Here is a 19310-nt window from a genome sequence, read left to right on the forward strand (position 1 = left end):
AGTAACATGAAGGTGAGCTAGTCAAGGAACCGATATACTACTCTGAAGCAAATAAATGAAGAGATTGCTGTAAATCTGTTGACTGAGAGTTTCAATGTGGAACAGCCAATGGCTGGTGTGCCTCCCAAAACTTGTCTACAGGAGGAGACACTCCATTTCTTACATTCCCTCACAAACCATAGAGCTCACTTGTTTCTTCATCTGCTAATATAAGGGAAAGATTAGAAATCAGCCAGTATAGAAAACCTAGTGAAGATATATCCAACATTTAGATGGGAACCACTCAGACACTACACCACATTATGGGGGAACATTGTTTGGCCAATGTATAATTTGTACATTGCAATTAACCTCTTCCAGGAAACTTGGTGAATATACACTATACAACTGAAGTTTTCTTAACTGTCCTTAGTTTGCTGAGAGTGGTGGTGGCTTGCTACTCAATGTCTCAGGTTTTTAGGGTGATGCATCTTAGTTGTAGTTTTATGTCTAGTAATTTCAGCAAATTCACTTCCTGAGATATCCGCATGACCTGGTAGAATACAAACCTTAGTACCTGTTCTGTGAAGCTCATCACATAGGTCCTAGGTTTATGAGACTAGGATACTACAACACTGAATACTGATCCAAAAAAGCAGCTCATCAAACCACTGGCATAAGTAAAATTTTTATCTTCCTTGTCTGGAGTTAGTTTACAACTTGAGTGAGAGATGCTAACCCTGCTGTAAAACTTCTGCCCATGTTCAGTAAAGAGCACTGCTTGCACCCCTTAGCTGGGCAAAAATGGATAATCAACTCTTTAACTGTTTCTAGATCCTTCTGTACAAATCATTCCAGGTTGAGGTTTTCATTAATTATTGTCATGCTAGGACCAAGTTTTCTTTAAATTCTTGAACAGGTGGAAACACATTACAAGATGGACTTCCTGCTGTGAAAGTGTTTGAGACTGGGACCTATGTATGCAGTCCAGTAAGGAACGTTGAAGATTATTTCTTAAAATTTTTTAATCTCACTTCTAGCAGACGGTCAGTTCTGACAAGGGAACCTCCCCATCGCACCCCCATCAGATTTAGTTATAAGTTGGCACAGTGGATAGGCCTTGAAAAACTGAACACAGATCAATCGAGAAAACAGGAAGAAGTCGTGTGGAACTATGAAAAAAATAAGCAAAATATATAAACTGAGTAGTCCATGCGCAATATAGGCAACTTCACGGACCATCTGAGCTGATGAGCGCCGTGGTCCTGTGGTTAGCGTGAGCAGCTGCGGAATGAGAGGTGCTTAGGTTCAAGTCTGCCCTCGAATGAAAAGTTTAATTTTTTATTTTCAGACAATTTTTATCTGTCCGCCCGATGCGAGGTAACTGCGCCGTAGTATGGGGACGCTACACCTAAGCAAACATGGAAACACACGACCCTCAGTCAACTACAGCGCACGGAAGAGAGAGTATTCTTGCTAACGAGGCTCTCTGGCTGGCAGTTGACTGTTCGCTACTTTGGAGGAGAGTGCATTAAATATGTGAGATGTATTCCGTGGGCAATATGAATCCAGTAAATATAGCTCACGACTTCAATAACAAGGTCAATTAATATTTTCCTAACTGCAAGTTTGCGGTGCTTGCGCAAAACACAGACACAAAAGTTATTACAGTGAACAGAGACGTCAATGAATGAACGGACAGATCATAACTTTGCGAAAATAAAGAACGTAAACTTTTCACTCAAGGAAAGACTTGAACCAAGGACCTCTCGTTCCGCAGCTGTTCACGCTAACCACAGGACCACTGTACTCATGAGCTCACTCTATCCTTGAATTTGCCTATCTTGCGCATGGACTACTAAGTTTCTATATTTTGTCTATTTTTTTCATAGTTCCACACAATTTCTTCCTGTTTTCTCGATTGATCTGTGTTCAGTTTTTCAAGGCCTATCCAGTGTGCCAACTTATAACTAAATCTGAGGGGGGTGCGATGGGGAGGTTCCCTTGTGAGTTGATTTCATTGTGTCTGTCACTCCTAGTTAAACACAAATGGTTATCATGAGTGATTAGGCATTAGGCAGTTGCTCTTTTGAGAATGAATTTAATTTGAGACAGATCACTTTACTGCTTGACGGCAGCACACATTTCACTCATTTTTTTTTTTTTATGTCCACTTCATGGCCTGTCTTTGACATTACCTGAAACAAAAGCATGTTTCAGCAAATCAAGCAAGGATGGTTAATGAAGTGAGGCTTTGCCAAAGCAAAGCAATCTCTAAACATTCTTGTTATCTCTGTCATCTTTTGCACTGACTGTGGATATCATTGTACCCACACAAATGCCAATAATCATGGTTCACAGTGTAACTATGTCCACTCACATCAGCCATGGCTTCACAACTGAAAAGATGCAATGCTGAAACAAAACAATACAATGTTGACAACGATCCTATTTGTCAACTTCAAAGCAGAGACGCCAGTAAAACAACCTTTACTTCTCCATGTGAACAAAGTCAAGAGAGTTATGATGATTTCTTGGATGCCGTGTATACAGTACAACAATTTATGGAGTCTAATACACATAGCACCAATGATGTTGTGGATCAATATGCAACATAACAATATTTTAGGCGTGATAGTCTCACAGATTTATACAGGGATAAAAAAAGCTTTGATGTTAGCTTCCGGGTGCTGCTGCTAAGGTAACCAATGACATTTAATTTTAATATAAGTCTATATTTAGAATACATATGTAGTGTAATGTCAGCTTGTTGTCAAACAAGTTGCCAGGGGTCATGTTTCTTAAGTAGTATTCAAGATTACTGTGTAAACCCACAAGTCTTTAGAAGTGTGTTAATAGCCTTTAGGGTGGTGAGGGGTGAATCAAAATCCATGCTTCAAATTCCAATTTTGTACTCTAAAGATTAGTCCCTGAAGTTGATTTTCAGTGGCACATTCTGATGAAACAGTATAGTATATACTAAAGTCACCTACATACAGGGAAAATGAGCTGTAGGGCCCACTGCAGATACAATTTCATTGATGGCAACTGCTAAAATGGTCACACTGAGGACCAATCCCTGTCGCAGTTCGTTGACTTGATCACAGTGATTGTTGACAGTAGTTATGGTGCAGATGTGGAACAATAGAAGTGACAGAAATTTTCAGTTCAATATTGGCATGCAGCCTCTGAAACCCCATTCATAATGTGTGCCAAGGATGTCGTGCCTGCAGGAGGAGTTATTTGCTGTTCTTGGGGTCAAAGAAAATATGAATTCAGTGGTGACTGTGCATGAAAGATTTTCTGACTGCCATTCTCAAGCACACACAATGGTTGGTGGTGGATCAGAACTTACAGAAACTACTTTGAAGCTGAGACAAGTGTTCTCACAATCTGAAGCATCTGTGTAAATGCCAGTTAACCATGCTATCATGTAGCTTGCATTATCTGTTGGAGAGGCAGACTGGTCCAGAGAAGAAACATGAAATGTGGAACTTTCATTGGTTTCAGTACAGAAACAATAATGATGCCTTCACATTATTGAAATAGGAATGCTCATTTTTATTTGAGGCCCCCATTTTGGATGTAGTCAGGACCTGGTGGTACTGTGCTAGTTGTAAGCATTTCATATATGTGGAGAGCCAAATTTTTTTGAGGGAGAGGTATTAGTTGGGTATTGTAGGGTTGACAACATAAATTCTGCAATTTGAGAGTGCATGTGTTGGATAGTAGTCAGAGTGAGTTGAATGAGTCAGTATGTCGCATCATGGGTGGAGGAAGGCTGAATTTTGAGGAATAGAGTTATTTTAAATACTAGTGGATATTAAAACTGAAGTAAATGTTGGTGATTGACAAGCCATTAAAACTGAAGTAAATGTTGGTGATTGACAAGCCATTAAAACTGAAATAAATGTTGGTGATAGGCAAACCATGGAAATGATATGAGAGGGAGAATATTAGAGGATCCAAAGGAAAAGATGACAATAAGGAGTTATTAAGCAAGTAGTATTCGATTTTAAAGTGGTTCAAAATTACACGCGTTTTCCAGGCATTTACTATCATCTATTAAACAATAATTAAACAGTATAAAAACCAAAACAGGGGAATGTGATTGGTACTAGGCTATACACCCACAGCTCTTAACCTTCCCTTGTTCACTTGTATGCAAGTTCTTGACCCCACTAAATAATTTTCAGTTGTCTTTAATTACTATAATAGATATAATATAATGAGCAGTGATGGAAGTTTACATAATGCACAATAAAGCTCCCACTCTCTGAATGATGCATTATATCCTTTTATGTGCTTTGAAGAGATGGATAGGTATGTAAACTCCAAAATGCATTTCTGATGTAAGTACGTCTACTCTGAATGTGGAGAAACTGGCAAAATGTGATACAAGGTGTTCAGTTAAGGGTAGATGGTCAGTGACAATATTGCCACCGAAGGGAAGTTGAAGACTACTGTCACCTTGTAGTTTTGCACACACTTGTAAGTATGGAGTAAAATGTAGTCTTATGGCATTGTTGGCTGGGAGACCCCAGAGGGTAGATTCATCTGCCTTATTGTAAAGGTTTTCTCTATCCTTTGTGTACAGTGGTACCTTTTCCTTGTAAAGTGTGAGACCTGTGTGTTTAAGTGTATCTGGTTAAGTGCAGGTACTTGTAATGTATGTGTATCACATGCTTTTACTTCAAGAAACACCACACAAAAGTTTGAAGTTTAATCTAGGAGTTGACGTAAAGACTGGTAATCAGAGAGTTTACACCAACACCGCTCCTCCCCTTTGGCATAAAAGCAAAGGGAATGCAGCCTGCAGTACATGGTATAGCCAGGCCACAAATGAAGTTGCTTAACTTCAATGAGCTGATGAAAACTGATGTATTTAATTACATAATGCCATTGGCAGCTAAGTACATGCTGAGGACACATTTTTCTTCCAAGAGGCCTTTGTGCTCTATTTGTTAGATTCTTGCATTTTTGTGTGACCTTTTTACTCTGTCAGACTGGTCATGGAAGGATGTTGTTTATTTTGTTGAAGAGCCAACCAGCATATGCATTCTTGTACAGACAATATATTCTCCTGTTACTTACCAGTAATTTCACTAAATCATTTCATGAATATGGCTTTCTATAGAGAATACTAGTAACTTGACACATCAGAAGTTGGCTCTTGCCACTGTCTCTGGCTACCGAGGTCTCAGAAGCCAGAGACAATGGTCATGTATGTGTGAGCTAAGTTGGTGTGTGTGTGTGTGTGTGTGTGTATGTGTGTGTGTGTGTGTGTGTGTGTGTTGTCTACTCAGAAGAAGGCCTTCTGGCCAAGAGCTTATGTGCTTAGTCGGATATGTTGTCTACTCAGAAAAAGGCGTTCTGGTCGAAAGCTTACACGTTTAGTAGTCATTTTGTTGTTTAGTAGTCATTTTGTTGTTTAGCAGTCATTTTGTTGTGTCTGTCTGCAACTCACCATCTCCACTATATGATGAGTAACAATCTATCCTTTTCATAGTACTACACATTTTTTTCTTGAACATATGTATGGGCCAGCAGTTCTATCGGATAATTTATAAACCATATTGAGATAAAGATATAAGAGTCCAAGTAGACTGATAATAATAGTAATAATAATAATAATAATGCATCATAAAAGTTAAAGAAAAGCTATTTAACTTTCAGTCCTCAATAACTTCAAAAGTATATATGTTGTGTGATTCCTCTGTCATTACCACATCCTAACACATCTACAGCTACAGCTACATCCATACCCTGCAAGCCACTCTGAAGTACATGACACAAAGAGAATAGCATTGATAGAAAAAGATAACTGAGGCAGATAAACAGAAAAGATATATAAATGATATAGCACAAAGGAAATAATATAGAAAATAGTGCTACATGACTCGAAGCCTGTATTCATCAAGCACATAACTCACTTGGGGCCCTCCCTTATCCTCACAACCTTCTCATCTAGGACTCCTGGTGACCTGCCACTCATTTCTAACCTTCTCCAACCTGTTCCTCTTTATTTTATGAGGCAAGAACTAACAGTTCAAAAATCTAGGCTTAGTGTTTCCACTTTTAAACGTGTTTATTAGCAGTATTGGAATTTCATCTCAAGCAGTAAGTATTTTCCTGACAGTGTAGATTTTATGTGTTTCCTTAGATTTTCCCAGCATCTTACATGTTTATGCTCTTCATGGGTATGCTCCTGGATATGATCGTCTTCACTACACAATATTTCAGGGATCCATCTGGCTGCCATCTTGAGGTGCGGTCACTGGGTACACAATCACAGTGGAACTGAATGAACATCAGAAATGGATACTAGTAAATCAGTTGCTTTTCTACCCTTTGTTGGAAGTATTTCTTCAAAAATTTCTAGAATTCTTAGGAAAAATGATATTAAAAGTGTTCTTTTGCCTTTGGCCAAGACTAAAGCCCTGTTTGGAACTGTTATAGATGATTTGGGATTGAGAAATCCTGGAGTTTATAAAATTCCCTGTCATTGTGGAAAAGCCTATGTTGGACAGACTATTTGCACTGTTCATGACCAATGTATGGAACAACAGCATCACATACGTTTGCTCCATCCTGAAAAATCTGTCATCGCCGAACATTGTCTCAATGAAGGGCGTAACATGTTATCTGAAGGGACGCAAATTATTGCTCTGGCTTCTCTTTACTGGGATCGTGTGCTCAAGGAATCCATTGAAATACAATTATCTGATGACATTATTAATAGAGATAAAGGTTTTCCTTTAAGCAAGATGTGGACCCCATTTTATCTAATATAAAACAACACTGGTCTGGTTTTCAACCCTCTACATCTTAATTTGCGAGTTATCGCTTTCGTCAATTTCTACTGCCAGAGGAGCTGTAATTCTTCACTTCTCAAGGAATGAATTAGTAAAATAAATTGACAAAGTCAATTAAAGAGCTTACTAAATGCAACACAAGTCATATGCAAAGTACTTGCCTCCCCAGTCTTTTTCTAAAGTCCTGCCAAATTAATGGTTTATTACATGCACGGCTGATTTTAGTAACATTTGGCTTTGATAAAATCTAGGGGATAACTACACAACTCCTGCATTACTCAATAAACAGTCCTACTGATTACAAAATAATAAATGCAGACAGACTGTGAGCAGAGATGAAATAATGTTCACAACACTCACTGGTTTTAGATTGAAATAAATAACGTTTATTATACCTTTAGCTTCTGACTACCATAACATCAGATTGAATACTTTACAAATAAAATTCTAAGAGCAGCACACCACATTATGTTAACTACTCAGTAGTTGTAGCAAACTATCATAAATTATCCAAGTTCACAGCTTGTGTTCAAATGTTTAAGTACCTCAGCTAACTGGCAAAAATAATACAAGTTCAGCACCTGTTCTCAAAATCAAAGTCCAACCCAAGTTAACTCACAAAAATAATATAACTCCAGCACTTGCTCTCAGAATGAAAAACAAACCCAAGTTAAATGGCAAGAAAATATTGCAAGTTCAACATTGCTCACAAGAGCGAAGTCCCGCAATAATTAACTGGAGTAAAATATTACAAGTTCAGCACTTGCTTTCAAAATCAAAGTTGAACCCAAGCTAATTGGTGAAATATCATCCAAGTCTAATTCTCATGAGCAACAGGTAAAGTTCTTGTAGTCCATCGAAACTGTCTTCCAATAAATTTCTAACATTTTTAAGTTGCAACCAACACACCACTCACAGAACCGCATCTAAAAAATCTGTTACTATATTCTCATAGAGCTCACTAAGAACTATCTGTAGAGATTGACTTTGTCAGAATCACTCAAGAATTTTCAAAATTCATAGGTCTTTACAAAACTAGCATCATGAATAACTTAAAAACTACTGGTTGTCTCAATACCATGTATGATGCACATTCTAGTCTCAATTTTCTCTTCAATTTGATCTGCTTTCATAATTTTAGCTATACTAGTTTAGTTTTTTTGATTTTGTGGCTGTAAAATAATATTTGCAGTCCCAAGTGCCACCCATGGGGTGTTTCTTTCCATTGTCTTCCAAAAGCCAGACAACTGTTTTTTACCCAGCAGCATGAAACCAACAGGCTATCTGAAGCCCTTCTGCAAGCATATTATTTCACAGGCTCCTGTTTCAGCAAGTAGCTGAGTTGGAGTGTATCATCTGCTATGGGCTCAGCGGCTGAAGCCTAGCCACTACCTCCAAGTGAACAATGCGTACCTGTAACCCACACATGTGGTGCACCCCTAAACTGTCAAATCAGGGCATTTGATCAGCCAAGCCTGTCTTTAGTGGCTTGGTGCTTAGACATGTCTGTGAATTACCTCTCATGTTTCATAACAGACTTCTGTATTTAACGTTTTTTTTTCCTTTTTTTCTTTTTTCTAAGAAAACTTTCACCAAAGCTCCACAATAGATAATAGCACATTTTCTCTTCTTTATGAGATCAACATCTCATTCACTCCAGAGGGATAAAACTGTGGTAATAGAAAGTTTGCAGTTGAATATAAAAAATTTAAAGAGTAAAGGCAACAACTCACCAAATAGGTGATGTGTGGTGTTGTTGATAGGCACATAAAAAAGGCATGTTACTAACTTTCAGATGAATCTTTCTTCAGAACTGTGGTGTACACTGCTGCACTCATCATACAGATGTGTATGTGTGTGTGTAAAATAGCTCAGCTCATCTCTGTTTTATCAGTTGGATGTGCCATTTAATATGGCTCCTCTTCTGGTGTGGTACAAAACCGAGATGTGGTGGTTTCAATGTGTACCAGAGCTGCAGAGATGCACCTGCAAACAAACAAAAAATGACTTGTTTTATTATTATTTATTCAAGGTTATAATTAATACTATTACTATCCCTTGTAGCTCTGAAGAAGGACTTGTCCAAAAGCTAGCAACATTATGTCTAGTTCATGTACCTACTGATGAAAGCACCTCAGCTATTTGGTGAGCTGTTAACTTGATGCATTAGATCATTCAGTACAGAAGGGTGCTGATTCATTTTTTTCTGGCAAGCATAAGTGAAGTTGTGGCACATGAAATGGTTCTGATCTCAGTTGATAATGTTGTACCGTGTGTGCAGGAGTGGTGGTGAGACTGACTGAATACTGTAGCACTAGCTGTTTTATATTTTGAATTAAATTCTTCACAAGAATGTAGTAGCAAAACAATACTGCATACTAGGATAAACCGAACAAGGATGTACTTTTTTGACTGGCTGTTACAGTATTTGAAAAAATGCTGGCTCTAGTCTCCAACCAGCAACCCAGATTTAAGTTTTCCTTGGTTTCCCTAAATTACTTCAGGTAAATGCTGAGATGGTTCCTATTGTAAGACTACGAGGTGCCCAATTTTTGTCAACTATCTGTAAATGTGTAAATGCCCTGGTATAATCATGTACGAATTATGTTTTTTGTTCTTACACTACCATACTGCAACATGTCCAATACACTTATAAAAGTGATCCAAGGATGAATAAATCTACTACTGTTACTATTACATATTAATAATGGATATAATAAATTACTGATCATTGCATGAGGGTGAAACAGAAAGTCTTTGCCCTATTATTCATTAGCTGAAATAAGGTACATAGAGGTAATTACAAATATGTGTACTATTCATCATACCTTACACTATTTTTCCACATATTGCTCACACCAGTTCAGAATTTAACCCATTGCTGCACTAAATTTGAGATGCCCCTTTGGTAGAATTTGTCTGGCTGTCTGTTGAACCATCATCGGACTACGGTCTTGGTTCCATAATTGCACACGAATTGCTGTCCTGCCAGGAAATTCTTCAACAGACTGAAAACATGGAAATCAAAAGGAGTAATGTCGGAACTTTTTGGTGGGTGGTCCAGCCTCTCACAGTGAAATGACTGGAGCTTGTCAGTGTTTCTGATTGCCACAAGTGACCTGCCATTGCTGCGGGGGTTAACCACACTGTACACACCAAGAATCACTTGGAACTACTTCCTGATGGCAGCCCACTGACATGACAGAGTGGATCAACAACTGTTGGCATTGCTGGTTGCACCTACAGGCATGAAATCCAGCAGGAGTGGTCCACAGTGATACTAGAAGACCGTAACATCATTTTCCCAACAGATGGCACCGAACAGAAGTTTTTTGTCACAGAGGAACCCAGGTGTTTTCACACCATGTTCTGCTGCTTCAGTTCCAGTATGAAATGCAGTATCCACATCTCATTACCAGTAACAATGTGTTCCAGGAAATTGTCACCCTCCTCAGCATACCACTGCAGATGATTCAGTGAAGCAATCATTTGCTTCCCTTTCATCATGTCATCCAGATACTTAAACACCCACGGACTTGAAACCTTTCGTGTACCCTAAAGACCCATGAATGATGATGTAAGCATTTTTGTATGAAATGCCAAGCTCTTGGGAAATATCCTTGTGTGCACCACAAGGATATTTCCCAGGAGCTTGGCATTTCATACAAAAATGTTTACATCATCATTCATGGGTCTTCAGGTAAACGAAAGGTTTCAAGTCCGTGGGTGTTTAAGTATCTGGATGACATGATGAAAGGGAAGCAAATGATTGCTTCACTGAATCATCTGCAGTGGTATGCTGAGGAGGGTGACAGTTTCCTGGAACACATTGTTACTGGTAATGAGATGGTGCACACTCCAATCTCCTTTCACCATTGCACCCATGCAGGAAATGTTATCAGTCAGCGATGAATGCTGCCTCCTCAAATGTTCATTGTCATGCAAGTCTTCACGGCCTTTTGCGAACTCACAACATCACCACTTCACAGTTCTCACAGATAGACACCCCTGTGAATTTCAGTGGGTGTTTGTCCTTTGCTCCGAACAATAGAAATCATACTTCATTGCTTGTACACCAGGGAGGTGTTAAGCAAAACTCCTGTATTCAACAACTGACAGCAGCGCTGTGTCGTGGATCTATCAGCAGACATGGCTGAGTCAGTTCAAGAAAGGCCCACCACTGAAAATGGATTAGTCAACTTTGCATTTACAGCCATAATTTTGCTAAAAAAAAAAAAAATAGGGGAAAGGACTTTGTGATTTGCCTTTATATATATGAATGCTTTTATATGCAATGCTCACAGCTGTTTTTTTATGGACAGTGTCTGTTAAAAGACAGCTACTGAACATTTCTTATGACTCTGCTTCATAATTTTTACTTATAATCTCTGGATCATAAATTAAGATAATTTCTTGGGAGATTTGTAATATGTATTATATTATGTTTCAGATGAGTACAGTGTTAATGCAGATGAAATATTCATTGGTGCTCTCTTACTTCATCATCTGCAACTGCTGCAGTTTAATGCACATGAAATATTTGAGACTTTAGTGAGACAAAAAGGTATAATAAAAGGATCAAAAACAGTATACCTTGGAGTTGGGCTTTACCCAACTGTTTCATTCTTCAATCATGACTGCTATCCTGCTCTTGCAAGGTAATTTTACAAATCATACAACATGGAACAATAGCTAGCATTACTGACCCATCAAAAAAAAAGTACTGCATATTTAAAAGTGACATTCAGGGGAGATCTATGATTCAAAGAGTATTTTGTAATGTTTTGCATCCAGTAGTTAAGTATCATTACACAGTAGAAAAATACATGAATTCATTATGAGGTGACAGAAGTATGTAAAGCTTGTTTCAAATGTTTGCAATGAAGTGATTCAAGTACATAGTTCTTAAACAAAATAAACAAAACTTTTAAAAAGTAACGGCTGGGGTGCATATACATTATATTAGTCAGTGAATCATAAACTTCTAAGTGATTTATTTTGTGCCTTATTACAGTTTTCATGATTAGATGATTTGGGCTCTTCTGTGGAGTTTCAAAAGTTCTATTACCAATTTCCAAAAAACTGCTTTTATTGCAAAAATCCCAATTCATAAATGTGAATTGCATGAGGCAGCACTTTTCTTTATTTGTGGCAAGGGTAAGAACCTTGTACTTCCCACTGCACCATTGCATGGAATTGACTGTAGTCTTTTGGCTACTACAATAAAGGCAAAAGATACTACAGATATTCAGAGTTGGTAATATATAGGTATTATAGGAAGTGAGTGTGTCTCTGTTGGTAGTACAAGAAATGGGATCTCCCAATCATTGATAATGTTGCTGCTTAGGAGATCAAAATACCAGCTCTGACTCTTTCTCACATTAACTACAATATTAGTTTGTAACAAAAGGCACTGACCACAAAGAACATAGTCCTACCTGAAGTTCAGTCAGCCCTGTCTGTTACACACATCAGATGATGTGAGTACACAGAATGTGAAATGATCATGTACAAATTTCTTGTAAATTGAAGAAGTCCATGATGATGATAGCACTAATCGCCACCTTTTAGAGGAAGAGCAGCAATGCGCTATGCAAAGTTTCACTTTATGATTTTAGAACTCAGTACTTCATGGAGGTATCCTTATTCAAGAGATACACTCCTGGAGATGGAAAAAAGAACACATTGACACCGGTGTGTCAGACCCACCATACTTGCTCCGGACACTGCGAGAGGGCTGTACAAGCAATGATCACATGCACGGCACAGCGGACACACCAGGAACCGCGGTGTTGGCCGTCGAATGGCGCTAGCTGCGCAGCATTTGTGCACCGCCGCCGTCAGTGTCAGCCAGTTTGCCGTGGCATACGGAGCTCCATCGCAGTCTTTAACACTGGTAGCATGCCGCGACAGCGTGGACGTGAACCGTATGTGCAGTTGACGGACTTTGAGCGAGGGCGTATAGTGGGCATGCGGGAGGCCGGGTGGACGTACCGCCGAATTGCTCAACACGTGGGGCGTGAGGTCTCCACAGTACATTGATGTTGTCGCCAGTGGTCGGCGGAAGATCCACGTGCCCGTCGACCTGGGACCGGACCGCAGCGACGCACGGATGCACGCCAAGACCGTAGGATCCCACGCAGTGCCGTAGGGGACCGCACCGCCACTTCCCAGCAAATTAGGGACACTGTTGCTCCTGGGGTATCGGCAACGACCATTCGCAACCGTCTCCATGAAGCTGGGCTACGGTCCCGCACACCGTTAGGCCGTCTTCCGCTCACGCCCCAACATCGTGCAGCCCACCTCCAGTGGTGTCGCGACAGGCGTGAATGGAGGGACGAATGGAGACGTGTCGTCTTCAGCGATTAGAGTCGCTTCTGCCTTGGTGCCAATGATGGTCGTATGCGTGTTTGGCGCCGTGCAGGTGAGCGCCACAATCAGGACTGCATACGACCGAGGCACACAGGGCCAACACCCGGCATCATGGTGTGGGGAGCAATCTCCTACACTGGCCGTACACCACTGGTGATCGTTGAGGGGACACTGAATAGTGCACGGTACATCCAAACCGTCATCGAACCCATCGTTCTACCATTCCTAGACCGGCAAGGGAACTTGCTGTTCCAACAGGACAATGCACGTCCGCATGTATCCCGTGCCACCCAACGTGCTCTAGAAGGTGTAAGTCAACTACCCTGGCCAGCAAGATCTCCGGATCTGTCCCCCATTGAGCATGTTTGGGACTGGATGAAGCATCGTCTCACGCGGTCTGCACGTCCAGCACGAACGCTGGTCCAACTGAGGCGCCAGGTGGAAATGGCATGGCAAGCCGTTCCACAGGACTACATCCAGCACCTCTACGATCGTCTCCATGGGAGAATAGCAGCCTGCATTGCTGCGAAAGGTGGATATACACTGTACTAGTGCCGACATTGTGCATGCTCTGTTGCCTGTGTCTATGTGCCTGTGGTTCTGTCAGTGTGATCATGTGATGTATCTGACCCCAGGAATGTGTCAATAAAGTTTCCCCTTCCTGGGACAATGAATTCACGGTGTTCTTATTTCAATTTCCAGGAGTGTATTTATAGGCCATTAAGAATATGCTGTCAGTGGTTTTGTATTGATTCACACAGATGTTCAGCCACTTACATCTCAATGTACAACTCTTTTTTTGCAATATTTACACTAGGATAAGCTTGATCATCCATTCCATACTAATAATTTTGCTCCACATTACTTTCTACCCCTGATTAAACTTCTGTTCAGTCACCGTTTACACACTAACAAATAGTTGCACATAGCTTTTACATACATTTCTTCAATCTCATACGACAGTTTTTACAGTCAAGAATACAAAAGATGATTCAACTGTATAAGAATCCATCAGTTCCATAGTTAAGTGTGTTGAGAAGTAATTCAATAATCACTGTATCTGACAGTTAGATGGCATTCGTTTATTATTTAATGGAGTATACACTGTGATGAACATCTCTGTGAAATATGCTTGGATTGCACAGTTGGTAGTTCAGTGCCTGCAAAAGGTAGGAACCTTGTTTTGAGTTCCAACCTGCCAAATAAGTTTAACTTTTCATAAATATTAGAACGATGTAACATATTCAATAAATATTTTCAAAAAGCAACATTTCCTTTGTGACTTTTCAAGCTTTCAACATTTTCTTTCTCTTTATGGCTTTAGGTACTAAGTTTCATGAGTTGTGTTTGAACAGAACTTGGAAGTGTGCCTGTATGTCTCAATGACTTCTTTTTCACTGAGCACTTTTCTCTCTAACTAGAGTTTTACAAGGGTAATACAGAAAACTGGTTCAGAGTGGAAGGACAACAGACAAACAGTAGGACAGAACAAAATGGAAGTAAAAAAAATGAAATGTCAACAAGAGACAGATTATAAAACCAGACAACTTAAAAGGAGCAAAAAATGCCAGTGAGAACTCAAGGACAACTATTTATTTATTTATTTATCTCTTGTTCTGGTGATCCATGTTGTGACACTATCACAGGATATGGAATGTGTCAATTTTACAAGCTTTTTGTCAGAATTTATGGTAATACATAAAACAAAACAAAAACAGTAAACAGTAACTTAGGTCCCACTACAAAAAAATACATTTTAGAGATAGATAGAGATTACAAAACAAAAAACAGTTAACAGTAACTTAGGTCCCACTACAAAAATACATTTTAGAGATAGATAAAGATTACAAAATAATAAGTGTTACAGAGAAATAAATATTGCAAAATATATGTTTACAGTAAAAATATTCAGTATTACAAATACAAATTTGGGCATACATTTGCAATTTACAATACAAGTGATGTTAAACACTGTAGTTCAGGAACTCTTCTAATGTATAAAATGATCCTTGCAATAGGAACTGCCTTAAGGTTTTTTTTAAACAAGAGATCATCATCTAACAACACTTAATTCTTGAAGAGAGGGCATTAAAAATCTTACAGCCACTGAAATGGACTCCTTTCTGCACCATACTTAGATTTGGCTGTTCATAGTGGATATCACGTTTCCTTCTAGTATTGTGACTGTGATATGCACTATTCAGCTTAAAGATGGATTGTTCTTTCCTTATGAAGCACATCAATGAGAATATATATTGCGCAGTGGATGTAAGTATTTCAAGCTTCTTAAAAAGATTCCTGCATGTGGCTCTAGGATGGACTCCACACATGCTCCTTATGGCTCTTTTTTTGTACACACAGTACTTTTTTAGCCAGTGGCTGATTTCCCCAAAATATAATTCCAAATGCCATAATTGCATGAAAGTAACCATAATACGCTGACTTCATGGTTTCCATATTTCTATAAGAAGAAACAATGCGCAATGCGTATGTTGCTGAACTTAGTCTTTTGCACAGATCCACGATGTGGTTTGAGCAATTCAGTTTGCTATCAATATGCAAGCCTAGGTATTTTGAGGAATCTACCCTGGTTATTGTCTGCTCACCTATCTTTACAAATATTTCCTCATCTCTGGATGTTTTGTGAAACTGAATGTAGTTTGTTTTACAGTAATTTAAAATAAGACCATGTTGAACCAGTTCACCATTTCATTTAAAACCTTATTTGCCGTTACCTCAAGTTTATCTACTGAATTATCAATAAGTAGTGTAGTGTCATCCGCAAAAATGGTGCATCTACAATATTCCGTAGAGAGAGGAAGACCATTTATAAATATAATAAAAAGTAGGGGACCCAGAACTGAGCCCTGCGGCACTCCACATGTGATAGTACCCCATTCTGAAGATACTGGGACACCATCTTGATTATCTACTACAACTTTTTGTTTCCTGTTTGACAGATATGAGTCGAGCCATTTCTCTGCTGCACCACTTATATCGAGATGTGCAGCTTTTTGTAAAAGAATTTGGTGATTTACACAGTCAAATGCTTTTGTTAGGTCACAAAATATGCCAATTACTTTCAGTTTTTTGTTGATAGATTCCAAGAGTTTGCCAGTAAATGCAAATATTGCATCTTCTGTTGACAAACCTTTCTGAAATCCGAACTGACTTTTGCTGAAGCTATTGTGTTCACTGAGATGCTTAACTATCCTGGCATGCATTAGTTTCTCTAAAACCTTTGAAAAGCTTGTCAGTAGTGATATTGGCCTATAGTTAGCAGTATCTGTCTTATCCCCCTTTTTATATAGCGATTTTACAACTGCATACTTAAGCCTCTCAGGAACTATTCCTTGCTTAAGTGACGCATCAAAAATGTGGCAAAGGACTTTACTTACATGGCTGGAGCAGTATTTTAATAATTTTTTAGAGATGTTGTCAATTCCAGCAGAGTTTTTACTTTTCAGGGATTTAATAACTCTTTCAATTTCTTGAACAGTGACTGTTTTTACCTTCATGTGTTGTACTGAACCAGGTACTCCAGCTTTCAAAAGGAAAGATAGGGACAGAAATATAACTGGGGAAAAAACTGATAAAATAAATAGTAGAGACAAATAAAATGCTCTGAATGGTGAAAAAGCTGCACTAAGATATTTGGAATGGAGTGAGAGGAAGATTCTACACAAAGTAACAAGTTGAATGACTGTAAAATGACCATATAAGCTAAGAGGAAAAAGAGAAATCATGTCAGAGCAGTGAATGACTGACAAAATTATTTAGTGAGTAGCTGAAAACAAATTTTTAAAAATCGGAATTGATCTCAAGCTTCAATGGAAATGAATGAGGGCTGGAGAAAGTTATAAAGGAAAGGCCAGCCACTTAGGTCCCACGATGTAAATGACCCAACTGTACTGAGGATTGACAAATACAAAAATCAGGGGGAGGGGAGGAGGGCAGAGAGTAGGTGAGATATCTGTTTGTGGAGATTCGATATCCAATGGAAAATTTCTTCTGCCAGTGACATACTAGACTTTAGCAATTCCTTAAAAACTGTTGTATCAAATTATTTTGGCTTCTAAAACATTTGCTACAACTGATATTCTCTCAAACATTATGTGTCTTCTCTTCATACAATTTGTATCCACACTTCTTCTCTGTAAAAATATATGTTGCCAACTAATGTGTCTCACCTCCTATACTGTCATCACACCTGTGTGCCACACATAAACAAAGGCTAAAAGATTTGAAACATTATTGATGAGGTCTTACTTTAACATAACGCGACAGTATAGTTAATGGAACATCACAACTCAGTCAAACATCTAGATGGAAATAATATGAAAATTACTATCACAATCATAGATAATGGTCTTTGTATTTTTTTCAGACACTTTGTGGGCTCTGCATTAATACTGCATGCACTTCGCCCCCTAAAATCAGGGGAAGAAGTACCTGAGAACTATGGTCCAGTATATACAAAACATTCACTTGAATACAGACAGAGACAGCTGCAATGTCGGTACTGGTTTTGTTGTCATTGCAAATCATGCTCTGAGAACTGGCCTGACTTGGAGAAACTGACTAATAGCAAACCAGTATTCAGGTAAGGAGCGACATGTGTCATTGGTGTCTATATTTAACATCATTAAATGGATTCCAGGATTGCAAATCATTATTAGTATTACAAAAAACTATGTTCTTAGTAAGACACAGTTCCAAAAATGCAGGTCACAGACTAAATTTTCTTTGAAAGGAAGTACTCACTTATTTCTGGAATATATTGTAGCATATAAAATGCTGGACAATAATATGAATGGTCTGTAATCAGTAGAGAAATTTTTAAAGTATTTTCCATGTATGGAATAAGATACTCATTTACAATAGAGTCTAAAAGCAAGATTTACAATAGTGTAAAATCAAGAGATGTGAAGTGGATAGCAGGTATCTAATGTCCTGGAAGACTGAGACTGTGTAAGTGATGCTTCTTTGCGTTTTCACTCATATCCCTTCTTTCATTTCACTAGTATCTACTAATTCTATTAATTTTTAATCACTCTTTTGACTGATTCAATATGGCTTATGTCAGTTCCTCTCACGAGCCAACTACTTCACTTCAGAGTCGCACCTGAAATCTATGTCCTCAGTTGTTTTTTATACAGGATGATTCACGAAGATATGCAAATATTTTAATATGTTATTCTACAAGTAAGACTAAAGAAAAAAGTTCATATAAACATAGGTTCACAAATGTTTAGTTATGGGGATACTGCTAGTAAAAAATTTTGCCTGAAATTTAACAACTTCACTAATATGAAGCCATCGCAAAACTGTACGAGATTAAAGTAAAGCACAATTTCCATTTATTTTGTTGTTATTGATCTAGTGAATCTAATAAAACATGTCCCAGACATGTATCTGGAGTAGTTTTCCTGAACATCCAGAAAAGCAAAGCTGTAATTTTATGATTTTTTAAATTTATTGACTACTTGGCCCAATTTGTTTTATAAATGCCATACAATTGCACAAAGTTTTTTAGCATATGTCGTAGAGAATTTAATTTTGGAAAAATGATGGTAATGTTGTATTAATATGTCAGATAATCAGCTTTTATTAATACCATAGCACATGTGAATTCATGTTAAACAGGACAAAACAAAGCTCAGTGTTGTAGTTGTACGAAGTTGTATGGACTACATACAATTTCACAATACATTCACAAAAAAATGTTTAAAAATATCTTCACAGAGTTCAATGCATTTAGCTGCACATGTATGAACAGATTTTGTTGCTTGTTTCAGTTTCACAGTGGTGTTCTTAATTTTGTCTATTGTATCCATAACGCAAGCAAGTAATGCCTCATGTGTATTGACTCTGTCCTCATAAACTGTGTGCTCCATCCACCACCATACACAAAAATCCATTGGCGTTAAATTGGGTGATCTGGGTGGCCACAGACTTGTACCATCACGACCAATCCATTTCTGGGGAAAACGTTCATTTAAATGTGTAGTAATGGCATTGGTGAAATGTGGAGGTGCGCCATCATAATTGAAAATACATTTGCAATTGTGTAGCAAGTGGAACATCTTTGAGCAAGCACAGCATTTCTTCTTGAAGGATCAGTTAGACATTCTGGGAAAATGA

At 38.5% G+C, this 19310-nt stretch overlaps 1 protein-coding gene across 5 annotated transcripts in view; it reads left to right on the plus strand.

Moving 5' to 3' along the window:
* Positions 1–19310, plus strand: part of LOC124805123 (SET and MYND domain-containing protein 4-like) — a 136689-nt gene that overhangs the window by 111770 nt on the left and 5609 nt on the right. For all 5 annotated transcript variants that reach the window (XM_047265579.1, XM_047265578.1, XM_047265577.1 and 2 more), the window contains 2 exons: positions 11245–11452; positions 17554–17769. In XM_047265579.1, the coding sequence (XP_047121535.1) occupies positions 11245–11452; positions 17554–17769 (424 nt within the window). The remainder of the gene's footprint in view (positions 1–11244; positions 11453–17553; positions 17770–19310) is intronic.

The sequence above is a fragment of the Schistocerca piceifrons genome, chromosome 7 (assembly GCF_021461385.2).
Source record: "Schistocerca piceifrons isolate TAMUIC-IGC-003096 chromosome 7, iqSchPice1.1, whole genome shotgun sequence".
In the NCBI taxonomy this organism is placed as follows: domain Eukaryota; kingdom Metazoa; phylum Arthropoda; class Insecta; order Orthoptera; family Acrididae; genus Schistocerca; species Schistocerca piceifrons.